Below are 26,904 nucleotides of genomic sequence, written 5' to 3' on the forward strand. Positions count from 1 at the left end.
AATGTAAACTGATCTTTTCCAATCCTGTGGCCACTGTTGAGTTTTCCAAATTTGCTGGCAAATTGAGTGTAGCACTTTTACTGCATCGTCTTTTAAGATTTCGAATAGCTCAGCTGGAATACTGTCACCTCCACTAGCTTTGTTGTTGCTCAGCTTTTCTAAGGCACACTTCACTTCACATTCTAGGATGTGTGGCTCGAGGTCAGTGACCACCTCATTGTGATTATGAGGGACGTTAAGCTCATTCTTGTATAGTTCTTCTGTGTAATTTTGCCACCTCTTCTTAATCTCTTCTGCCTCTGTTAGGTCCCTGCCATTTTGGTCCTTTATCATGCCCATTTTTGCATTAAACGTTCCTTTCATCTCTCCAATTTTCTTGAAAAGATCTCTGGTCCTCCCTATTCTATTGTTTTCTTCTATTTCTTTGCATTGTTCATTTAAGAAGACAGTCTCATCTCTTCTAGCTATTCTTTGGAATTCTGCATTTAATTGGGCATATCTTTCTTTTTCTCCCTTGCCTTTCGCTTCCCTCCTTTCCTCAGCTATTTGCAAAGCTTCCTCAGACAGCCATTTTGCTTTCTTGCATTTCTTTTTCTTTGGGATGGTTTTGGTTGCTACCTCTTGTACAATGTTGCGAACCTCTGTCCATAGTTCTTCAGGCACTCTGTCTATCAGATCTAATTCCTTAAATCTATTTGTCACCTCTACTGTATATTCAACAGGGATATGATTTAATTCATACCTGACTGGCCTAGTGCTTTTCCCTACTTTCTTTAATTTAAGCCTAAACTTAGCAACAAGAAGCTCATGGTCTGAGCCACAGTCAGCTCCTGGTCTTGTTTTTACTGACTGTATAGAGCTTCTCCATCTTTGGCTGCAGAGCATATAGTCAATCTGATTTCTGTGTTGACCGTCTGGTGATGTCCATGTGTAAAGCCGTCTCTTGGGTTGTTGGAAAAGAGTGTTGTCTATGACCATCGTATTCTCTTGATAAAATTCTATCAGCCTGTGCCCTGCTTCATTTTGTACTCCAAGGCCAAACTTGCCTGTTATTCCAGTTATCTTTTGGCTTCCTACTTTAGCATTCCAATCCCCCATGATGATAAGGACATCATTTTTGGGTGTTAGTTCTATAAGGTGCTGTAGAGCTTCATAGAACCAGTCAATTTCATCCTCTTCAGCACCGGTGGTTGGGGCATAGACTTGGACTACTGTGATATTGAATGGTTTGCCTTGGATTCGAACTGAGATCATTCTGTCATTTTGAGGATTGTATCCTAGTATTGCTTTTCCTACTTTTTTATTGACTATGAAGGCTACTCCATTTCTTCTGAGGGATTCTTGCCCGCAGTAGTATACCTGATGGTCATCTGAATTAAATTCACCCATTCCCGTCCATTTTAGTTCGCTGATACCTAAGATGTCGATGTCAATTCTTTAGCACTCAGCTTTTCTTATGGTCCAACTTTCACAGCCATACATTGCAACTGGGAAAACCATAGCCTTGACTATATGCACATTTGTTGGCAGGGTGATGTCTCTGCTTTTTAATATGCTGTCTAGATTTGCCATAGCTTTCCTCCCCAGAAGCAAGCATCTTTCAATTTCTTGGCTGAAGTCCCCATCTATTGTGACCTTGGAGCCCAGGAAAATAAAATCTGTCACTACCTCCATTTCTTCCCCATCTATTTGCCAGGAATTGAGAGGGCCGGATGCCATGATCTTGGTTTTCTTAATGTTGAGTTTCAAGCCCACCTTTGTACTATCCTTCACTGCATCAAGAGGCTCTTTAGTTCCTCTTCAGTTTCTCCCATTAGAGTGGTATCATCTGAATATCTTAGGTTGTTGATATTTCTCCCGGCAATCTTAGTTCCAACTTTTGATTCATCTAGCCCTGCCTTTCTCATGATGTACTCTGCATACAGACTTGCTGGACTCCTTTCCCAATTTTGAACCAATCAGTGGTTCCATGTCCTGTTCTCACTGTTGCTTCTTGACCTGCATATACCTCTGGTAGTTCTCAATCCACATACTGCTGAAGTCTAGCTTGTAGGATTTTACTAGCATCTGAAATGAGAGCAATGGTGCAATAGTTTGAACATTCTTTGGCATTGCCTTTCTTTGGAATTGGAATATAAACTGACCTTTTTCAATCCTGTGGCCACTGTTGAGTTTTCCAAATTTACTGGCAAATTGAATATAACACTTTTGCTGCATCGTCTTTAAGATTTTGAATAGCTCAGCTGGAATAGGTCATCTCCACTAGCTTTGTTGTTGCTCAGATTTCCTAGGGCTCATTTCACTTCACATGCTGGATATCTGGCTTGGGGTCAGTGACCATCCAATCATGGTTATCTGGGATGTTAAGTTCATTCTTGTATAGTTCTTCTATGTAGTTCTTAATCTCTTTTGCCTCTGTTAGGTCCCTGCCATTTTGGTCCTTTATCATGCCCATGTTTGCATGAAATGTTCCCTTCATATCTCCAATTTTCTTGAAGAGATCTCTGGTCATCTATTCTATTGTTTTCTTCTATTTCCTTGCATTGTTCATTTAAGAAGGCATTCTTATCTCTTCTAGCTATTCTCTGCAATTCTGCATTCAATTGGGTGTATCTTTCTCTTTCTCCCTTGCCTTTTGCTTCCCTTCTTTCCTCAGCTATTTGCAAAGCATCCTCAGGCAGCCATTTTGCTTTCTTGCATTTCTTTTTCTTTGCATTTCTTTTTCTTTTCTTTCATTTCTTTTAGTTGCTACCTCTTGTACAATGTTCTTCAGGCACTCTGTCTATCAGATCTAATTCCTTAAATCTATTTGTCACCTCTACTGTATATTCATCAGTAATATGATTTAGTTCATATCTGAGTGGCCTAGTGCTTTTTCCTACTTTATTTAATTTAAGCCTAAATTTTGCAATGAGAAGCTCATGATCTGAGCCACAGTCAGCTCCTGGTCTTGTTTTTACTGACTGTATAGAGCTTCTCTATCTTTGGGTGCAGAGCACATAATCAATTTGATTTCTGTGTTGGCCATCTGGTGATGTCCATGTGTAGAACCGTCTCTTAGTTTGTTGGAAGAGTGTTTGCTATGACTATCATATTCTCTTGACAAAATTCTGTCACCCTGTGCCCTTTTTCATTTTGTACTCCAAGGCCAAACTTGCCTGTTATTCCAGTTATCTTTTGGCTTCCTAGTTTAGCATTCCAATCCCCCATGATGATAAGGACATCACTTCTTGGTGTTTATAAGGTGCTGTAGGGCTTCATAGAACCGGTCAATTTCATCCTCTTCACCTCCAGTGGTTGGGGCATAGACTTGGACTACTGTGATATTGAATGGTTTGCCTTGGATTTGCACTGAGATCATTCTGTCATTTTGTGGATTGTATCCTAGTATTGCTTTTCCTACTCTTTTATTGACTATGAAGGCTACTCCATTTCTTCTGAGGGATTCTTGCCCGCAGTAGTATACCTGATGGTCATCTGAATTAAATTCACCCATTCCTGTCCATTTTAGTTTGCTGATTCCTAAGATGTCGATGTTCAGTCTTGTCATCTCTTGTTTGACCATGCCCAGCTTGCCTTGATTCATGGTCTTACATTCCAGGTTCCTATGGAAAAAAAATCTTTACAGCATTGGACTTTCCTTTCACCACCAGTGGCATGCACAGTTGAGTGTCCTTTCGGCTTTGGCCCAGTCACTTCATTCTTTCTGGCGCTACTAGTACTAGCCCTCTGCTCTTCCCCAGTAGCATATTGGACACCTTCCAACTTGACGGACTCATCTTCCAGCATCATATCTTTTTGCCTTTTGGTACAGTTCATGGGGTTTTCATGCCAAAGATACTGGAGTGGGTTGCCATTTCCTTCTCCAGTGGATCACATTTTGTCAGAACTCTCTGCTATGACCTGTCCGTCTTGGGTGGCCCTGAGTTACAATTCGTTTAATTCTCTCAGGTATTATTTTTCTATTTTTTAATCAAGTATCCTAAGTATTTTACCTCTCTTTCTACATATTATCATTTCTTGTTAGATACCCTTTTTCTCCTAGATATTCAAAATCAGTGCGTCTTGCACACATATATAAAGACATAAAAAAGTAAAACAAAAACAGCAACTTCACAAAGAAACAAACATTTCACACTTTTTTTAAATAAGGCCTTTTTGGTTATTATTATTAGAGTCTTACCCCTCTCCCAAGTCTTGGAAATGACACAATGCAGACGCACATATACACTACTTCCACACTCCTCTAACAAAACTGGACTATTTTTTCTTTTCTTTAACTACAAATTTACTGCCTGGGATCCAACAGGTATATAACTTCTATTGTTAATATATATGTTTAATGTTTGACATAACCAATCTTCAAAACTTCCATATTTTGGCCAAAATACACTATAATAGGATTTCTTGGTCCATCCATCCTGCTAGCATTTGTCCCAATGGGCTTTCCAAAGGAATCCGAATATTCACCTCATCAGTCCCCTCATTCAAAGGGTTAATTTTCCTGTTTTCCATGACTGGTCTTTTCCTGTATACAAGACCTCCATTCACTCCCAAGTTAACCAAACCATTTCACTTCGCCCATCTCTGACTGATCTCCTCATGGAGGTACAGAGTTGCAGATCAAGGCTCAGCACTCGTTTCGGATTTGATCCTTAATGCTTCTCACACATCCCATTATCAACCAGATCTGACACACATATCAGTCCTACCCTACCACCCAAGTAATACTTCCCCAATTACTTGTTGGGTTTTCTGCCGGCTGCCGGCGTCAACTTCCCTTCGCCCTGTCCGTTCCCAGAGGGACTCCTCAGGGTGCCACCGGTCAGAGAATGTAGATTGGTGGCCCCCAGGGGGAGATCTTTCTCTGTGGGCGCCCCGGAGCTATGGAACCAGTTACCGGTTGAGCTCCGGACGGCGCCGGATCTTCGCTCCTTTCACCGCGATCTGAAAACATACCTGTTCGAACAAGCCGGCCTGGCCTGAGGGTGGGATTGCTGGGGTTTCTATTACTATTTTATCGGGGGTTTTATTAATGTATTTATTGCTTTTATTTATGGGCATGTATTTAATAACTTTTTAATTTTTGTAACTTCATGTTTTATTCTTGCCCTGTACACCGCCCTGAGTCCCTCGGGAGAAGGGCGGTATAGAAATATTAATAAATTAAATTAAATTAAATTAATTCTTACCTGGGTCCATGCATGAAGTTACCCAATTATGGCTGATCTCAGCCCGTTTTCCTATTTCTTTTCTCCTGACTTTATCTTTCCAACGTATTTCATTTGAGTGGACCTCAGGCCCCCCAGGTGGCTCAGATCTCTTGGCTTCTGAAATCAGCAGGGCATGCCCCCTGAATTCCATCAGAGCCAGCTAGGGGATTCCCGAGTTACTTGAATCCCATATTGGGCACCAATTGTGAGAAACAAGGTTCACAGTCAAATTATTAGAAATATCAAAGTGTTTTATTAGAGCTTTTGCAAAAGCTGGTGGAACTAAGTGTACAAGCAAGAGAGAGATCGAGAGATCACACTGGTTACAGATCTCAGCATATTTTATACATTCCTATTACTGGCCACTTGTCCATCCTTCCCAGACACAGTTGATAGGCCCAGGTCAGACATGTCATCACACAGATCTGTCATCACACCTAAATATTTAAAATGTTAGGACCTTATTGCTAAGCATCCAAACTTGCTAAGCACTCAGCCCTTTCATTTCTCACCTCTTTGGTATTTCCTTATCAGTTCTCAATAATAATAATAATAATAATAATAATAATAATAATAATAATAATAATAATAATAATAATAATAATAATAATAATAATAAGAAGAAGAAGAAGAAGAAGAAGAAGAAGAAGAAGAAGAAGAAGAAGAAGAAGAAGAAGAAGTAGTAGTTGGAAGGGACCTTGGAGGTCATATAGTCCAACCCCCTGCTCAGGCAGGAAACTCTATACCATGTCAGGCAAATGGCTGTCCAGTCTCTTCTTAAAAACTTCCAGTGTTGGAGCATTCACCACTTCTGGAGGCAGGTTGTTCCACTGGTTAATTGTTCTGTCAGGAAGTTTCTCCTTAGTTCTAGGTTGCTTCTCTCCTTGACTAGTTTCCATCCGTTGCTTCTTGTCCTGCTTTCAGGTGCTTTGGAGAATAGCTTGGCTCCCTCTTCTTTGTGGCAGCCCCTGAGATATTGGAACACTGCTATCATGTCACCCCTCACCCTTCTCTTCGTTAAACTACACATACCCAATTCCAGCAACCGTTCCCTATATGTTTTAGCCTCCAGTCCCCCAATCATCTTTGTTGCTCTTCTCTGTACCCTTTCTAGTCTCTCGACATCTTTTTTACATCATGGTAACCAAAACTGGATGCAATATTCCAGGTGTGGCCTTACCAAAGCATTGTAAAGTGGTATTAGTACTTCACTCGATCTTGATTCTATCCCTCTGTTAATGCAGCCTAGCACTGTGTTGGCTTTTTTGGCAGCTGCAGCACACTGCTGGCTCATATTGAAGTGATTGTCTACTAGGACTCCGAGATCCCCCTCACAGTTACTACTATTGAGAAAGGTACCACCTATACTATACCTGTGCATTTGATTTTTCCTGCCTAAATGTAGAACCTTACTTTTTTCACCATTGAATTTCATTTTGTTAGATAGCGCCCAGTGTTCGAGTCTGTCTAGATCCTCCTGTATTTTAAGCCTATCTTCTGGAGTATTGGCTATTCCTGCCAGCTTGGTGTCGTCTGCAAATTTGATGTAATTTTTTTAAATTTTAATTTTTTACCCCATTTATATCCCGCCCTTCTCCGAAGACTCAAGGCGGCTTACAATCTAAAGCACAAATCAATGTGCTTAGCAATAGCCTTCATTCTACGTATATGCCTGCTTATTAGGGCTTCCCCCCCCCAAGCGGCATTATTGTAATAAGATTTGTCTGGCATGATCTGTTTTTGACAAACCCATGTTGACTTTTCGTGATGACTTTGTTTGCATCAAGGTGTTCACTGATTTGTTGTTTGATTATCTTTTCCAGAATCTTCCCAGGTATTGAGGTCACACTGATAGGTCTGTAGTTTCCTGGATCAATGAGAAATTACACACTGATTGTCCAGATTGCTGCTCAATTTTATTATAGAAGTTATAGTATCCCAGTTTCCATACTTTATATGTAATTTGGGGTTTGGCTATCCCTACAATGGGCAGCATTTTGGTAAGATCAGTTTGTCCATTACAAACTGTCTAGTCAGGTATTAAACTTCCCTTTGCTGGATATGTTGAAGCAGAAGCTGAGTGGAATTTTCTTGGGGAAATAATTTGAGTAAGAGTTTGGATTGATATCCTAAATTGTCCTCTCTAATTCTAAACTACAGTACAGTATTTACAATTACAAGTAGTTTTCACTTAGTGATTTGCTTCATTTAATATTTGAGGTTACAGTGTTGCTCAAAAGGCAATTAGGGAGCAGCCCTTGCATTTACTGCTTTTGTGGAATCTCTCTCCCCTTATTTACCCCATACTAACATCTTAAATAGAAAGAACCCCAGTTCAATTGAAGGAAATAGCAAGCAAAGGAAAACTGAAGTAAAAGTACAGTCATGGTCATGTATTTTTCACGTAGCAACTGTTATGCCTAATCACTGAATTCCTGGACCAAATTGTGATTGCTAAACAAGGATTACCAGTAATACAGTTTTCTATTCTTCTGTTAATTTTTCTTTTCTCTACAAAATTTTTTGTAATAAGTAAAAAATGTTTCACAAAAGGGCAGCCAAATAATCTGCACACAATTCAAAAGTTCAACACCAGAGCCAATTCATTTATTAAGCAAACACTTAGCACAAGTCTCTTTTCAAATCTAGTGATAATTTACATAAACCCAAATATTACTGCTTTCATTTTTTATCCAAATCAAGCATAAGTTGACCTCTTTTTTTTCTGAAGTACACACAAAAATGCAAGTGAGAGGGGGATCCGCTAATAATGGTAAAGATGCAATTCCAAAACACTCTTGGACATCATATTATATATTTTCCCAGTGATTGAATTACATCTTGTTACAAGTGTTAACATAGGAGAAAAAAAAGCTTTGTAAGAAATTCATATGTTCTCTATATGCATTGTAAGCTAAAACATTCCAAATTTTGACATAAAAAGTATTACAGAACTATTGTTATTACTTAAGAAGTTTTGGCACAGTTAGTGTTGGAACTATAATTTCTTTAAAAAGTGGCACATAATTTGGATTTGGTTGGCTTGGGCCTTTGTCCAAAGTTTCAATGATAGTCTGCTTCATCTCTCTGCTGGCATCTCCTCTCATTGTCAATAAAGCCGCAATGTGGTCATCTCTGCCAATCAGAATAAAGTAGCGTTATTTGAATTCCTACTTATGGAAAACAGCAGTTGCATTCTTTTCACACCACACATGCTACATTAAATAATTCTTTGTCAGCTTATAAAATGAACTCACCAGTAAATTTCTTCAATCACTTGTAATTAAGAAAGCCTTCTATAAGGCAGATAGTATGATTAGACTTCTATTAATTACCCACCAGTTAATCTGCTTATTTGTATACTTATCTTGTATTTCAGACCTATTGGAATAAGGAAGAATTTCAATTACAGCCACTTAATATTTATTAAATCTTTACAGTTACTCCTCAGTCTATGACCATTTATTCAATGACAATTCAAAGTTATGACAAAGGTGAACAAATAATGGCTACAACTGGTCTTCAGAGTTTTGGATATCAAAGCACTCCTGCTGTCAGTTGCAATGTGGGCATTTGGCAAGCGGTTTGTACTTCATCACCATGACTCCTGTAAAGGAGTTGTACAATCATGTCACTGCTGTTTGCAGCCTTCTCTGCCAGCTTCCCCAGAAAGTCAATGGGGAGGCAGGAAAAGACAGTTTGGTCTAGTCAATGGGGAAGCAGGAAGGGACAGTAGATCTTAGCCATGAAAGCCAGCTGGAAAACTTTGAGCCAGTCACTCTCTCAGTCCACCCCATCTTGTTGTTGGGAAAATAGGAGGAGGAAGATGTGTTCGATTATTTTAATCAGCTTGAGTTACTTGTAAAAATAATAAAGGCAGGACACAAATTAAATAAATAAATAAAATAAACTTCATAAGTTATTGGAATGTCTCCTCCACCTGCATCCTCTTCTTCTCCAGCCCCTCTGTGTTTGGCTGCACTAGCCACTTGCACCCCCTTATACACCTTCCCTGACCTATGCTTCTTATGCACCCTCTGGCAACTTTCCCACCCTTGCCATACTTTTTCCAACTTACATCTCCTGTATACCCTTGGATCTCCCTGAGCTATGCCAGAATGTTCATGCACTCTTTCACATCCTCACATCCCCTCCAAATCCATATCATATCCCTTACTCCTTCCCACATCCAGCAACAGCCACTTACTTGCCTGCCAGTCTGGGACTTGCAACTTTCTACTGGCTTCCCCACTGAAGAAAATTGCTTCAAATAATGATCATGAGATTCAGCAACCAGGATGCAAGGATAGCAACTGGTAAGCAATGTGGTTGCACTTTATGATTGCATCCCTTTCCAAAAGAAATTCTGGTCTTAATTGCCATTATAAGTTGAGGCTTATCTACATTCATGCAATGGATTTGTCTTGTGCATAATTTTAACAAGACATCCAAACAATGGCTCTACTTCTGTAATCCTCCCATGTCTATTACTCCAAAATTTATTTAAATAGCCTTCTTTAAATTTGTCATGCAATGAAAAATTTAAATACCATCTGATTTTGCTTTCTAATCAACCTCCTTTGGCCCAATCTTTCCTGACCCAATTAGCTTTACTTTTATGTGCCCATTTTCAGCAATGGAAGATTAAATGGCAGTGGAGCACATTCCACATAGAAGAATAATCAACCATTATAGGGAATAATCAACCATTCAGTTACCCAGCATACGTTGTTCTAAATAAAAACACTAAAAGACTATATGTGCATTCTATACTTACTTTATGAAAAAATACCAAAATCAGTTTTTTGGATTAAACTAAAAATATTTTTAAAACAAATATTATTTAGTTGTGGTTACATATTACACTATGCAGAAATTGAATTAATGATGAACTCTGCATATTCGGTCCCAACCTCTTTTAGTTAAAAACTTTTATGCAGGAGGGGGAAAAAAATAAAAGCTAAAGATTTTGTTCAAGTTTTTATAAAGTGTTCCTATGACAGTGAAATACAGGTGAAACTCGAAAAATTAGAATATCGTGCAAAAGTTCATTTATTTCAGTAATGCAACTTAAAAGTGGAAACTAATATATGAGATAGACTCATTACATGCAAAGCAAGATAGTTCAAGCCGTGATTTGTCATAAGTGTGATGATTATGGCGTACAGCTCATGAAAACCCCAAATCCACAATCTCAGAAAATTAGAATATTACATGCAATCAATAAAACAAGGAGTGTAGAACAATAGAACAACATCGGACCTCTGAAAAGTATAAGCATGCATATGTACTCAGTACTTGGTTTGGGCCCCTTTTGCAGCAATTACTGCCTCAATGTGGCGTGGCATGGAAGCTATCAGCCTGTGGCACTGCTGAGGTGTTATGGAAGACCAGGATACTTCAATAGCGGCCTTCAGCTCTTCTGCATTGTTCGGTCTCATGTCTCTCATCTTTCTCTTGGCAATGCCCCATAGATTCTCTATGGGGTTCAGGTCAGGTGAGTTTGCTGGCCAATCAAGCACAGTAATCCCACGGTCATTGAACCAGGTTTTGGTGCTTTTGGCAGTGTGGGCAGGTGCCAAGTACTGCTGGAAAATGAAGTCAGCATCCCCATAAAGCTCGTCTGCGGAAGGAAGCATGAAGTGCTCCAAAATCTCCTGGTAGATGGCTGCGTTGACCCTGGACGTAATGAAGCACAGTGGACCAACACCAGCAGATGACATGGCTCCCCAAATCAACGCAGACTGTGGAAACTTCACACTGGACTTCAAGCATCTTGCAGTGTGTGCCTCTCCATTCTTCCTCCGGACCCTGGGTCCTTGGTTTCCAAATAAGATGCAAAAGTTGCTCTCATCAGAAAAGAGGACTTTGGACCACTGAGCAACAGACCAGGTAAGCAAAAACAGACCTGTTTTTCTTTAGCCCAGGTAAGACGCTTCTGACGTTGTTTGTTGTTCAGGAGCAGCTTGACAAGAGGAATATGACATTTGAAGCCCATGTCCAGGATCCGTCTGTGTGTGGTGGCTCTTGATGCACTGACTCCAGCCTCAGTCCACTCCTTGTGAAAGTCCCCAACACTTTTGAATGGCCTTTCCTGACAATCCTCTCCAGGCTGCGGTCATCCCTGCTGCTTGTGCACCTTTTTCTTCCACACTTTTCCCTTCCACATAACTTTCTATTAATGTGCTTTGATTCAGCACTCTGGGAACATCCAACTTCTTTTGCAATTATCTTTTGAGGCTTTCCCTCCTTATGGAGGGTGTCAATGATGGTTTCTGCACAACTGTCAGGTCAGCAATCTTCCCCATGATTGTGATTCCTACTGAACCAGACTGAGAGACCATTTAAAGGCTCAGGAACCCTTTGCAGGTGTTATGGCTTAATTAGCTGGTTAGAGTGGGACACTTTGAGCCTAGAATATTGCACCTTTTCACAATATTCTAATTTACTGAGATTGTGGATTTGGGGTTTTCATGAGCTGTAAGCCATAATCATCACAATTATGACAGATCACGGCTTGAACTATCTTGCTTTGCATGTAATGAGTCTATCTCATATATTAGTTTCCTCTTTTAAGTTGCATTACTGAAATAAATGAACTTTTGCACGATATTCTAATTTTTCAAGTTTCACCTGTAATGCAGACATTTCAATTCTAGAAATGTACAATGTTACCTGATATCAGGATGTTTACTAACTAAAGTTGAGATTTCTAAATAAAGCAGTGAAGGATCAGTTAGCTTGAAAACTTCTGCAATAGCTTCAATGACATCACAAAGCCCCTCTGTGTCTTCTCCAGATCCCTATTAATCAAACAAATTATTGTTTTCAGTTGTTTAATCAAGTCTGCAAAGACTTTATTCCAGAACACAAAATATACTTGATTACTGTATGGCTATCTTAATAACAATGAATGATAGTAAATATTTCTAAGAAAATATGTTTATACTAAATAAGCAATCAAATATCAGTATTAAATCCTGGTTATTTTTCACCACAAAATAAAGGAAGGAAGAAAGAAAGGAAGGAAAGAAGGAAGGGAGGGAGGGAGGGAGGAAGGAAAGGAATCCAGTGAGAGAATAACTCTTTTTCATTTATTTCAATTCATATTATGCACTTTTATTACAAGGTATAAGATACATTCCTCTTTTAAGCTAAACACAACTTTTAAGCTAAAAAGCTTAAAATTACCATACTATAACAACATATTTTGCATAAAGAGCCTTGGTGGAGCAGTGGGCTAATGCCTCCTTAAGTAACACCAGCTGCCTTCAATTAGTGCAGGTTCGAGTCCCACCAGGCTCAAGGTTGACTCAGCCTTCCATCCTTCCGAGGTAGGTAAAATGAGGACCCAGATTGTTGGGGGCAATAAGCTGACTTTGTAATAATGCCGCTTGGGGGGGGGGCAAAAGCCCTAATAAGCAGGCATATACATAGAATGAAGGCTATTGCTAAGCACATTGGTTTGTGCTTAAATTGTAAGCCGCCCTGAGTCTTCGGAGAAGGGCGGGATATAAATGGGATTTAAGTAAAAAAATAAATAAAATATTTTGAGATCCATTATTTGGCAAAGTTACTGTCAACACTGCAAACATTGGATGTTTTTGCTTTGACAATATAGAGGCAGCCTTTTCCTTAAAATTGCTTTGCTCTTAGAATTAGATGATGCTGGGGGGGTGGAGGAAGACCGTTTCTCCTGGTTGTTTTTAATAAGATAAGAAATGGCACAGAATGGAAGGGAAGCTTTGCCCTTTAAACTGATTGGAGAACGTAATTTATGACTGCTAATTGGAGGAGGGAATTGTGCCAGATATTAGGTGCTGAAGGGAGGGGAATTCAGATCTTGGCATCCACCATGCTATGCCGATGCTTTACTTTCACGATTAAAGATTCTTTAGGATAAACAATGCCTGAAAGTTCTTTGAAGTGTTTCGTTAGTCGGAACCATGACATCATGCCAAGATCTACTTTCTTTTCAAACTATCTGGAGTCCTGAACATCAGCTGTTGTCTTTAGGCTTGAGAGAAGCTGGCAAAGATTCAGGGAAAAAAATTATCATGGGAAAAGAGAACCTGCTTGAAGACGGTGACCCAGCAGCTGCTGGTACCCCAGAGGGAGAAGCAACAGAGAGCATGCTGTGGGAAGATGAGTTTTGGCAGGACTCCCAGATGGAGGTGGAACACAAGCAGCTAGGAGATCTGATCTGGCTGTCAGCCCGGGCACAGTCCAGCAGAGATTCCAGAAGCCTCAAAACTGCCTTATCAAAGGCTCCAAAATCAGACTGGGGGAGAGCCACTAGGACGCTTGCCACTGAGGATTCGGGTGAGTGGGAATGCCTGTCTGCAGTTTGTAGCCAGCAAGGGGAGAGATTTGGGGGGCTGAATATGAGAAGCAGAAATCAAGCTGAGCATGCCACAGCTGATGGAGGCCCTTCAACGTCTTAGTGTGGTGCAGAAGCCAGGAGATTAGCAGTTGGTCGGAGGACGAATGCCACTCATCCAGCAACCATTGAGGAGCCTGCAGCAGCAGAGGGTGTCACAACCCCATACTGGCCAACAGCAGGGAATATGACTCCACCTTTCAGAGCAACCTTCGATGGGGACCTAGAAAATCTGATTTTCTTCCTCAACCAAGTGCGCTCTCATTTGAACTGCTGGGCCTATCTCTACTCGGACCCAGGTGCTATGGTCGATGTGATTGCATTCAGCCTAGAGGGAGAAGCATCCGAATGGCTGAACAATTTATATAATGAGCAAGCCCCCGAATTGGAGAACCCCACCTCTTCCTCCTAGGGCTGAGAGAAAGATTTGAGGACCCATCTATTGACCTCAAAGCAGGAGAACAAATCCACAAAATAAACAAGCCGACAGGCTTGCCTTAGAGTACGTACAAGAGTTTCGCAAGATAGCAGGTCGGATGGAGGGGTGGCCTGAACAATACCTAATCCATCACTTCATTGAGGGATTAGACGATCACTTCTCTCAGGCGAGCAATACCTGATCAGCTGCAAGAATGGTACCAGACAGCGGTAAAACTAGACGTTTAGCTTGTCCATTATAAGAAGCTTCCACCACCTGAAGCAGAGCTGAGGCCAGAACAACCCAAACAGCAACCACCACCCTGAGAATCTCCAAATGCTGCAGTTGCTAAAGGACCCATGCCATCTGCAGGCCAATCAATCAAGTGCTTCCAATATGGACAGTAGGGACATTGAGCAGCAAATTGCCCAGTCCCCTACCCGCAACAGCAGAATAGACTGGGACCAGCAGGGAGGAAAAAACCTGCCCAGCAGCCAGAAAGAGAAATCCAACCAGATCACACAGAAACCTGTTGCCCAAGTCACATCCCCTGCACAGGAGGATGCTGGGGCTCAAGCTGATTCCACCCCCGCTCTACCCTCATTCAACAGTGACGATGAAGGGGAGAATGAGCCGATGGTGAGCTGACATGTCCCACCTTTTTCACTTACCTGCCAAACTCATAATCCCTAAGTCAGGGGCGTAGGTAGATTTAAGGGTGCTAGTTGATTCTGGATGCTCCCGATGTGTCATTAGCTTGCCATTTGCCATGAAACTGGGCATACGAGCAAAACTGCTCTCCAAACCTGTAAGTTTCGAGCAAGCCAATGGCTCCCTGATGGGAGAGACTTTAGTCACACAATTAATGGAGCCCCTACACCTAGAAATAGGTGAGCACTGGGAGTTTATTCCCTTCCTGGTGGCCCCCAAAATGACTGAGGCTGTGATCTAGGATTAGCCTGGTTGGACAAATGGAAGCCGTTTATCTGGTGGGAGAAAGGAATGAGAACTGTGAGACTACCTATAGGGCCTAAACCTCCCACTGATTCAACAAATGTGGCAGGACAATTTAGGCCACCAACTGAACAAGAGCACATGGCTGCCTCACCACCACCAGGCGAACCAACCATCCCCAGTGAATACAGGGATCTGGTGGAGGCATTTAGTGAGAAAGAATGCGACACCCTGCCCCCTCATAGACTCAATAATTGATCTATTGAACTGTTGCCAAATGCCAAATTCCTACGACAGAGGCTATACGCCATGTCCCCCCTTGAAATGGAGGAGATAAAATGATATGTGGATAAAAACCTAGCGAGGGGGTTCATTGAACAAGCTAAGTCTACTGTGGGAGCCCCTATGCGCTCCACAAGGGCTCTAAATGGGTCAATTTAGGGAGGCCCAGCCGCGACATGGTATGGTGAGGCGATTCCGGGGGGTGGGTGGACGCAGAGACATCTGCTAGGTGCTGTTTTGCTGGCGCTGAGCCCCCCCTTCGGATAGCGGCATTTCGGATGGCGCTTGCCTACCGGCCTGGAGAACAACGCTGTGCTGCTGCAGGCTTCCTCCTTCTGTTTTCTCGCCGTGGATACCCTCCGCTTGTACGGAGGGGCGGTGGCGATGATCTCATCGATTTTACCGGCTGGAAACTCTATCGGGAGCTGGGTCTGTAGTCATCTGGCAGGCGCCGTTTTTAGCAGTGCGGAGCCCTCCCTCTTCTTCCGGATGGCGGCGGTGGCTGCTAGGCCCGGACATCAGCCTCGGTTTTTGCCCCGCCGCAGTGAACTTATTGAGGAATGCCTGGATTGCTAGATTGCTGCTGGGAATGCCTTTTGCTCGCCTCTGGAGTATCATCTGGACCAGCGGGCGGACACTTGTGAGAGAGGTTGTTTCTGCCCCCTCCTCCAGAATGGCGGCACTGGCCGGCGGCCCGAAGATCGGCCACGGCCTGGCTTACTTCCTGTGCTGGCAGGCAGGTACTATGGCCGTTTTAATGCCTGGCTGGAATCAAGACCTCCCCATTGACAGTCCGGTTTGGCCCTGGAACTTGACCGTGGTGGGAGGATGGTCTTGGATTGGTTATCAACCACCCCACTGGTGTGAGAGACCAGTTGGGGTAGGCTTGTCCCGGGACTCTTTGCTCTCTCCACCCCTGGTTGGACTCCTCAGCTGGAGTGAGAGAACGGCTGGGGCTTCCTTTCTGATCGCCAGGTCAGGTGAGAGCTGAGCTGGACTAGTGGTCTGAGAGACATACCTACAGGACTCAATATTATTCCATCTGAATACCATCATTCCATCGAACCACCCATTGTAATATTTGTAATATCTGCCCTATGTGGACATTTTATCGCTGCATGGTTTGCTTCCATTATTCTGGAGCTGATCTGTATGCCCTCAGGGGGGTTCCTCCAACCTGGGCACGACCAGCCGCCTGTTTCTACACTCCCCTTAATGACGAGCCCAATTGTTGGGACTCCGAGAGGTGGCCGGGCTTAGACAGTGGCCTCGAGTTGAGACATGTTAAGAGGCCCCTGATACATTTTTAGCCGGTTATTTTAAAAGGTTAGGGAGGGGGAGGGATAGTAGGGTGGGGAGGGAATTATTAACCGGCGCTCAGTCTGGGCCTGTTAGGGGTCCCGACGAGACGGGGTTGGGGGAGGTGGTTGCTGGTTCTGTGAATGTTGGGGTGGGGCTTCAAATCCCCACGATAGGGAATGGCAGCAGGTGGTTGCACGGAGGGCCGCATCAACATCTGGGATCGTGCCCCCGCTGTCTGCGTGCGGTGGCACGCTCCGACCCTCCGGTTAGCACCCTTTTGCCCAGGGATGAGGGTGATCAGGCCCCTGAGCTTAGGCTGGCTTATTTTAACGCCAGATCCATCGTTAACAAGGCTCCCCTCATTCAGGATTTGATCGAGGAGGAATGTGCGGATCTGGCGTGCATCACGGAGACTTGGCTGGGCTCGGAGGGAGGGGTTCCTCTGACCGAGTTATGCCCTCCAGGTTTCCGTGTGCTACACCAGCCACAGGCTCAGGGCAGGGGTGGTGGGGTGGCGGTGGTTGTCTGGGAGACTTTATGCCCGCGGGAGACCACCATTGTCCAGATGGCCGGGAGTGAGTCCCTCCTCCTGAGATGTGGCCCTCGGGCTCAGTTGGGCTTCTAGCTCACATACCTGGCGCCCAGCTGTGTGGCAACAGCCCTGCCCGAGCTGCTCGACACCCTCTCAGGGTTGGCGGTGGAGTTCCCCAGGCTTATAGTTCTGGGGGACTTCAACTTGCCTTCACTGGGAGGGTCGTCTGAGTTAGCTCGGGAGTTCATAGCTTCCGTGACGGCCATGGGCCTGTCCCAAGTAATTCAGGGCCTGACTCATGTGGGGGGTCACACCCTCGACCTGGTGTTCCTGTCTGGACAGTGGTTGGATGAACTGGGAGGGGGTTCTCCAACCATTGTTGCCCTGTCATGGTCAGATCATCACCTCCTGCGGCTGGTCTTCCATTATGCCACCCCCTACCGCTGGGCAGCGGAACCGACCAGGTGGTTCCGCCCCAGGTGCCTAATGGACCGGGAACGGTTCCAGATGGCACTTGGTTCTATACCCATCGCCCTCTCCCACAGCCCAGTCGATGCCTTGGTGGATGCCTGGGAAAGGGCGGCCACCAGGGTACTTGACTGTGTTGTACCCTTGCGACCTCTGACCCGGCGCAGATCCCGCTGGGCTCCATGGTTTTCTGTGGAGCTCCGGGAGATGAAGCGTCAGAGACGGGGTCTAGAGAGCGGTTGGAGGTCCAGCCAATCCGAATCTGACCGATTGCAGTTAAGAACCTTTATAAGGTCTTATCTTGCGGCGATGAGGACAGCGAAGTCTAATTACTTCACTGCCCTCATCGCGTCCGCAGATAATTGCCCGGCCGCCCTGTTTAGGGTGACTCGCTCCCTCCTTAACCAGGAGGTGAGGGAGGATCCCTTACAGGGACGGGCCAAGGAGTTTAGTCATCATCTGACGGACAAAATCGCTCAGATCTGGGTCGGCCTGGACTCTGACTGGGTGGAGTCTGATGTGGAGGAATCGGACGGTCTTGAGCATGTTATTTGGACTGAGTTCGATCCTGTTTCCCCTGATGATGTGGACAGGATCATGAGGAGGCTGAGCTCCAGCACCTGTTTGTTGGATCCGTGCCCCTCCTGGCTGGTTTATGCGGCCTGGGAGGAGACACGAGGCTGGTTCCAGGCAGTAATAACTGCTTCTTTGAAGGAGGGTGTCTTCCCCGCCGCCTTGAAGGAGGCGGTGGTGAGACCCCTCCTCAAGAAGCCTGCCCTGGACTCGGCTGTTTTAAATAATTATCATCCAGTCTCCAACCTTCGCTTTTTGGCGAAGGTTGTTGAGAGTGTGGTGGCGCATCAGCTTCCTCTGTTCCTGGAGGAAACTGATTATCTGGACCCGTACCAATCGGGTTTCAGGCCCGGACACAGCACAGAGACAGCATTGGTCGCGCTGGTGAATGATCTCTGGCGGGCTCGGGACAGGGGTTGTTCCTCTGTCCTAGTCCTATTAGATATCTCAGCGGCTTTTGATACCATCGACCATGGTATCCTACTGCGGCGTCTCAGGGGGTTGGAAGTGGGAGGCACCGTTTTACGGTGGTTCTCCTCCTATCTCCTGGGCCGCTCGCAGTCGGTGTTGACAGGAGGGCAGAGATCCACCCCGAGGCCTCTTGTTTGTGAAGTTCCTCAGGGGTCAGTTCTCTCGCCCCTCCAGTTCAACATCTACATGAAGCCGCTGGGTGAGATTATTCGTGGTTTCGGGGTGGGGTATCATCAGTACGCTGATGATACCCAACTTTTTCTTTCCACCCCGAACCAACCCAGCGATGCCCTCACCGTGATGTCCCGTTGCCTGGAGGCGGTCCAGGTCTGGATGGGGAGAAACAGGCTTCGTCTCAATCCTGCCAAGACTGAGTGACTATGCATATCGGCATCTTGGGTTAACCAGACCATTCCACCTTTAACGATGGGGGGTGAGGTGTTACCCCCCATTGATAGGGCTCGCACCTTGGGCGTCCTCCTTGACTCCCGGCTCAATTTTGAAGACCACATAGGAGCCGTGACCAGGGGGCTTTTGCTCAGGTTCACCTGGTGCGCCAGTTGCGACCCTATCTGGACTGAAATGCCCTACGCACAGTCACTCATGCGCTCGTGACCTCCTGTTTAGACTACTGCAACGCTCTCTACATGGGGCTGCCCTTGAGGACCACTCGGAGGCTTCAGCTGGTGCAGAATGCCGCCGCGCGAGTTGTGATGGGGTTTTCCCGATACTCCCATGTAACACTTCTACTTCACGAGCTGCATTGGCTCCCGGTTGCCCTCCAGGTGAGATTCAAGGTGCTGGTGATGACCTATAAAGCCCTAAATGGCTTGGGTCCGGGATGTCTGAGGGAACACCTGCTGCCAGCATCAAGTTCCCTTCGTCCAGTGCGCTCCCACAGGGAGGATCTGCTCAGGGTGCCACCGGTAAAAGATTGCTGGTGGATAATACCCAGGGGGAGAGCCTTCTCAGTGGGTGCGCCTGCCCTCTGGAACCAGCTGCCCGTGGAGCTCAGGAGTGCCCCCGACCTCCGTTCATTCCACTGGGACCTGAAGACCTGGCTCTTCAAGCTCTCTGACCCAGGCTGAGAATTTTAATTTTAATTGTTTTTTTTACTTTTTCAGGGACTGTTGTAATTATTTTTAATTGTTTTTAACTTTTGTATTTCTTGTTTTAAATACCCTGTAAACCACCCTGTGTCCTGCGGGAAATCCAATTAAATAAATAAATAAATAAATAAATAAATAAATAAATAAATAAATAAATAAATGTTTTTCAAAGAAAAAAAAGATGGGTCTCTTCGTCTCTGCATGGACTATAAAGGCCTCAACCCGGTGAGTGTGGAGAGCAAATACCCCCTCCCCATCCTGAAAGACTTGTTAACCCATCTAGCTAAGGGGAGTATTTTCACAGAATTGGACTTGAGAGAGGCATACTACCGGGAGAGAAAAAAAGAGGAAGATGAGTGGAAAACTGTCTTTACTTGTCCCTTGGGAAGCTACCAATTCAAAATCATGCCATTTGGACTACAGGGGGCCCCATCCGTATTCAAGCAGCTGATTAATGAGCTCCTACATGATCACTTATACAAAGGTGTTTTGGTATATCTTGATGACATCTTGATATACAGCACAAATATGACTGATCATATAAAGCTAGTGAGAGAAGTGTTAAAGAAACTAGTGAAGGCCAAGCTTTATGCCAAATGGTTGAAATGTGAATTTCACCAGACCTGATTAGATTATCTTGGAATTTCCAACGAGGGCGTAGAAATGGACCCAGCCAAAGTGAGAACTATAATTGAATGGCAGCCCCCAAAGACTCGCAAACAGCTTCAGAGTTTTAGGTTTTGCCAACTTGTTTTTTCATTCATTCATTCATTCATTCATTCATTCATTCATTCATTCATTCATTGGACTTATATGCCGCCCTATCTCCCATAGGACTCAGGGCGGCTAACAACAATAAAATACAACGATACAAAAGTTAAAAAGAATTAAATTAACAGCCCCAATAAAATAAATTAAAATTGAAGTTAAAAATTAAAAAACATTTTAAAATCCCTGTTGTCAGTCCAGGTCAGCCTGATGGAAAAGAAGTGTTTTAAGGCCGCAGTGAAAGGACCGGAGATCCAGGGCCATCCGGAGCTCAAGGGGAAGTTGGTTCCATAGGGCTGACGCTCCCACATAGAAGGCCCTCCCCCTGGGGGTTGCCAGCTGACATTGTTTAGCCGACGGCACCCTGAGGAGGCCCTCTCTGTGTGAGCGTACTGGGCGATGGGAGATCATTCCCGGCAGCAGACGGTCCTGCAAATATCCCAGGCCTAAGCCATGTATTGCCAATTCTTCCCTTCCTTTGCAGAGATTGCCCTACCCCTCACAGAACTACTCAAAACAGGCAAAAGGGGAGAGAAGCCACGACCAGGCTAACCACTAGCTTGGACAATGAGCTGTCAAACAGCTTTTGAGAATTTAAAAAGACTATTTGCTGCTGAACCAGTCCTAAAGCACGCATACCCAGGGGAGCCCTTTGTAATCCAAGCTGATGCCAGTGAGGTTGCAGTTGGAGCTGTATTACTGCAAAAGAACAAAAGTGGAGTCCTACAACCTTGCGCCTACACCTCCAAAAAAATTCACTGAAGGTGAGAGGAGATGGGCAATCTGGGAGAAGGAGGTCTTTGCCATTAGGTGGAGCCTGTTAAACTGGCGACACTATCTAGAGGGGAGCAAGATGCCATTTGAAGTATGGGCAGATCACAAAAACCTAGAAGCACTGAAGACCCCCTCCCCGCAAACTGTCCCCAAAACAAGTGCAGTGGGCACAGTACTTTAAACATTTCAACTTCACTCTAAAGTACATACCGGGAGGAAAAAACTTCTTAGCTGATGCGCTATCCTGATTGCCCCAATACAAAAGCAAATGTGAAGAGGTCAATGACGCAATTATCCCCAGTTCGCAACCTGCGGCACAACTCACACGTCGCAAACCCCTAATCCTGATGACCATGGAGCAAAGAAGATAAAACTAGAGCTCCTCACCAATCAATGATTCAAAGATAATCAAACCTTCCTAACATGCAGGGATGGTTTGGCATACAAGGGGGGGAAACTGTATTTGCCTGAAGCTCTCCATCTCAATGCTCTCAAACACAGCCATGACGTAAAACAGGCTGGACACTTTGGATAGTAAAACCTCTACACCTCATCCGCTGGCAATTTTGGTTGCCGGGGCTAAAACTTGATGTGGAAAACTATATCAGGAATTGTGCTGTGCCACCATGAAAACAATTCCAGGGCAAATCACCTGGGTTACTGCAGCCGGTCGCAGACCCTTCTCAACCATGGGAAGAAATAGCTATGGACTTTAAAGTAGACCTACCCGAAAGTAGAGAAAATACTGTCATCTGGAATGTGATAGATTTGTTCTTGAAGCAGGCTCATTTTATCGCCTGCAAAGGACTCCCCTCTGCCCAACAACTGACTAAATTGTTCCTGAAACATATCTACCAGCTGCATGGTGCCCCTAAGCAAATAATTTCAGATAGAGGAGTGCAGTTCACAGCAAAATTTTGGTGGAGTTTTCTTAAATTAATTGGATCATCTGCTTTTCATCCGGCTACCAATGGGGCTGCAGAATCTGCTAACAAAATGGTGGAGCAATATCTCAGATGCTATGTTTCCTACCAACAGACAAACTGGACTGATCTCCTCCCTTTCGCCGAGGTGGCTTACAATAATTCTGTTCACAGTAGCACCTACATGCCTGTCAGAGTAGCCACAGGAAAAGAGTTCAGCCCAATACCTGAATACCCTCCACTTCCCAGACACTTGATCAATGGATGAGGGGGTGGGAAGACGTTTGGAGAAACATGAAAACAGCGTTAAAAAAAGAATTCTGAGACCTATAAAAAAGCAGGCTGATAAAAAAGGGCTCCCCAAAGAACATTCCAAGTTGGGGAAAAGGTTTATCTGTCAACTAAATATTTATGCCTCAAATTACCCAGCAAGAAATTAGGACCGAAATTCTTGGGGCCTTTCCCCATTGTAAGGATCGTAAACCCCGTCACAGTAGAATTAAAACTCCCTAGGCTTTTAGGGAGAGTTCACCCTCTCCACTGCAGCCTGCTGAAACCTTTACGGGACTCCACCTTAAGACCTCACCCTAAGAAGGCACCTGGGCCCCTTTGTAATAGCGGGTCAGACTCACTCTGAAGTGAAACGTATTCTTGACTCTAGAATTTTTAAAGGGAAATTGCAGTACCTAGTACAATGGAAGGGGTACTCACTGTCTGAAGCTACTTGGGTGAAATCTAGCGATGTGAAGGCTGACCAACTCATCAAAACGTTTCATGAGAAAAACCCCAACAAATCGAGAGATAATCTGACATATGCTTTTATTTACATTACAAGATCTATCCTTGTAGCCGGATGTCAATGCTGCAAACATTGGATGTTTTTGCTTTGACAATATAAAGAGGCAGCCTTTTCCTTTAAATTGCTATGCTCTTAGAATTAGATGATGTTGGGGGTGGGGGAGGAAGAATGCTTCCCCCGGTTGTTTTTAATAAGGTAAGAAATGGCACAGAATGGAAGAGAAGTTTTGCCCTTCAAACCTGATTTATGACTGCTAATTGGAGGAGGGAATCGTGCCAGATATTAGGTGCTGAAGAGAGGGGAATTCAGATCTTGGCATCCAGCATGCTGTGCTGATGCTTTGTTTTTACGATTAAAGACTCTTTAGGATAAACAATGCCTGAAAGTTCTTTGAAGTGTTTCGTTAGTCAGAACCGTGACAGTTACATTCCAGATTTTAGAAAATGTATTTAATATATGGTTATGTATCATTATTTTAACCTATTTAGAACAAGGTGTTTAACTAGAGAAACAAATGATTAAATGCCATTTATATAACGAATCATTGTGAAATATTGAATACTAAGGCTTAACATGCTTTGAAAATGTTTTCAAAAAAATTCTTATAAGGCAGTTGCAATGTTTTTTTAGATTCATGTACAAGACTGAAAGGATATATATACTTCAAAGAATAACACGTGCTTTACTTATATAAATCCAAAAGCACTTTTTTCAAATCATATTTGAATTGTATACAGCCCTACTTTTTTAATTACATGAAATTGAATTACATAGAAAATAAATAGAAATTGATACATTTCAATTTGTAGTGCATGAATTATCGAGTACTTTTAAAAAAAAAGATATAGATGACCTCACTTAACGACCATTCAGTAATTGTTTGATATTACAATGGTATTGAATGAAGGGATTTATGACTTGTACCTGATGTAAGGGCCATTTCAATCTCCCCCTAAGCTCACAAGATGAAAATTGGGCACTGCAAATGTCCAAACCCACCTCTCTCTCCCCCATGTCACTTACCTACTAGGCTCACTACACTGGAAGCCCTGATCCCCACCCCATAAGAGGCCTTGGGCAGTTACATCATGCATAAATTGCTCCACTAACCTTTGCATTTTTCTGTAGCTGTTGACAAATGCACCCAGCCAGTGCAAGAGACAGCCTTACAGAGGATGGCTTGCTCCATTCTGCAAGGAGGCATATAGGAAGCTTAGAAAGCTAGTGAAGGCAATTCTTTACTTCCAAGAGGCTTTCTAGCCATCTGAACTATTGCAAGAGCTGCTGAGATTCTTGTAGTTGTTTGAAAGGCTCCTTCTCCAAATCTCTTGATTTAGAAAAGGTGCAATCATTTAGAAGGCACCTTTTCCAAATCATGAGATTTGGAGAAGCCTTCCAAACAATTACAAGAATGTCAGCAGCTCTTGCAATAGTTCAGAAAGCTAGAAAAAGCCTCTTGTAGCCTCCCAAAGAATTGTGTTTGCTAGCTTTCTACATTTTTAGACTAGAAAGAATTAAATTAAAGAACTAGTAAAGGCGATTGTTCAGGGAGATGCAAACAGGCTTTCTAGCCTTCTAAACAATCACAAAAATGATGCAAGACAGACTATGTAGGAAATGAGTGCACCTGTCAGCAGGGCAGAAAATGAGTGCACCTGTCAGCAGGGCAGAAAATGAGTGCACCTGTCAACAGGGCAGAAAATGAGTGCACCTGTCAGCAGGGCAGAAAATATAAAAGTAAGTGAAGCAATTTATGTGCACTATTGGATCTGTAACCAGCTGACTTTCTGGGAATGGTGGAGTGGGAAAAATGTCATGGCCTTCTGGCCTGTGATTGGCTTTCATCCATCAGCGGGCCCTGTGGTCTGCACCAGACTCCCAAAACCAGAGGCACCCCTTACGCTCCCCTTAACAAGCTGCACAATTGCTTAGCACAGCAACTGGGAAAGCTGGGTTTGCAGTTGTTAAACAAAGCAGTCTTGTAATGTCCCATTTAATGATGACTTTGCTCAGCAGCTGAAGATTCCAGGCTCAATTTTGGATGTAATCAAGCATTACCTATAATAAATTTATCTGCAGAAATCACAATATTTGTCAACCAATAAAAATAAAATATTGACATATATGTATAATTACTTTAGTGCTGGAGAATATTTTAAAATGCCAATTATATACATTTCCTTTTTTAGCATTCTACTGATGATACTTACTGCTGCAAGTTTTTTAAATAGAAACCTGAACTGTTTGGCTTCTCTGTTCATCCTTTCAGCACCCTCTTTTCTTTCTTCTGCATTTTTAAAAGTAATACGTTTTAACATTATAGCCTTGATATATTCCATAACAACTCTACGATGGCACTCAACAGTCATTTTCTGAAAAGAAAATTCAAAAGACATCTAGTTAGTTAGACGGGATGTTTGTATTAAATAACAGAAGTAACCGAAATAAACAAAAAGTACCAAAACACCCACACTAGGCACATTTGGAGGAAAAATAAAGATAAATTTAACGACATAAATGAGAGATGAAGCTTGCACAAATGAAGGCCCCTAGATAGACCAGAAAAAAATCATTAAAAGTCATCTGAAAGGATGAAATTTAACTAACTTAAAATAGATGGGACAACATTTTAGGTACCACTGCCATTCTTTCATTTCATTTAGCATAAGGCAGGGATGTCAAACTGCCGGCCCACAGGCTGGATGCGTCACGCCAAAACTATGCCCATCCCATTGCCAGCAATGGGAAAAAAGTCACGATACTTTTTTGTAGTTTGACACCCATGGTGGCATAGGGGAATCCAGAAGACTGGAAAAGAGCAGAGGTGGTTCCAATCTACAAAAAGGGGAGAACATGGAACCAGGAAATTATAGGCCAGCTATAATTATAGGCCAACTATAACTACAGCAACACCTGAAAAAATCCTGGAAAAGGTAATCAAGCACTAGGTTTGTGAGTATCTAGAAGCAATTACTAACAACCAGAATGGGTCTGTGAAAATCAGATTCATTCCAGACAAATATTATTACCTTCTTTGTTAAAGTGACTAAATTAGTGGATCAGGAAAATGCTGTGGACATAGTATACTTCAGTAAGGCATTTGACAAAATACAGCACAGTCCATATCTTGATAAGATAGAACAATATGGGATAGACAATACCACAATCAGATGGGATTCGCAGTTGCTGACAACCACACCCAACACATAGTGAAACTACATCAATCTGGAAGGAAACATGCAGTGGGTCATCTCAAGGTTCTGTCTTAGCCCAGTACTCTTTAACTCTTCATCAATAATCATGATGAAGGGACTGAAAGAGGACTCATTAAATTTGCAGATGATACCAAGCTGGGGCTCCGCTCTGCCTGACTCAGCTGGGGCCTCACAGGCATCAAAGGTGGGGGGGGGTAAGATGAAAGGGGAAAAGGATGAAAGAGGGAAAGATGAAAGGGTAATAATGCTTTGTATGTATGTGAAAAGTAATCAGGAGCAGGGGAATGACAGGTGAGAAGGACCAGACCAGCCAGATCCCATTTGTACCAGCATCCCATGGCCAGGTATCCTGAGAAACATGCACATTATCCCCAAACATCTCAGAATTCTCAAAACATCTTGGTGAGCTCTGGTTGGCTGAAAATGGACAGGTCACAGAGGGGAAGAATGGACTGGTGGCAAACCTACAGCTTATTTTGCATCCAGTGAGTGCTAGATATTAAATAATCTACATTAGACTTAATAAATACCTTCTTACAGGGCTTCTTTATTCTTGCAAAATCATTAAAATAATCTTCAACAGTTACACAGATTGTATCCACAGCATTGGATGCACTGAGCCATTTTTTTGTCATCAATTCACTAAGATGGGGCTTAAAAAATAAGAAAACATAAATGACAATCAGAATAATTTTTAACATTATTATTCAGCTTCATGTCATT

At 43.5% G+C, this 26,904-nt stretch overlaps 1 protein-coding gene across 4 annotated transcripts in view; it reads right to left on the reverse strand.

The window, feature by feature from the left end:
- Window positions 1-7,806: 7,806 nt before the first annotated feature.
- EXOC3 (exocyst complex component 3) overlaps window positions 7,807-26,904 on the reverse strand; it is a 101,711-nt gene continuing 82,613 nt past the window's right edge. The window contains exons 10-14 of one of the 4 annotated variants that reach the window (XM_083377086.1): window positions 26,712-26,834; window positions 25,177-25,338; window positions 11,889-12,016; window positions 8,471-8,594; window positions 8,230-8,348 (exon numbers count right to left, since the gene is read on the reverse strand). In XM_083377086.1, coding sequence (XP_083233212.1) covers window positions 8,510-8,594; window positions 11,889-12,016; window positions 25,177-25,338; window positions 26,712-26,834 — 498 coding nt within the window. In that variant the 3' untranslated portion in view covers window positions 8,230-8,348; window positions 8,471-8,509. Of the gene's footprint in view, window positions 9,564-11,888; window positions 12,017-25,176; window positions 25,339-26,711; window positions 26,835-26,904 lie in introns of all 4 variants that reach the window. The other 3 variants (XM_083377084.1, XM_083377085.1, XM_083377087.1) reach the window with 3 other exon arrangements.

This window comes from Vipera ursinii (assembly GCF_947247035.1).
Source record: "Vipera ursinii genome assembly, chromosome: Z".
NCBI classification, from domain to species: domain Eukaryota; kingdom Metazoa; phylum Chordata; class Lepidosauria; order Squamata; family Viperidae; genus Vipera; species Vipera ursinii.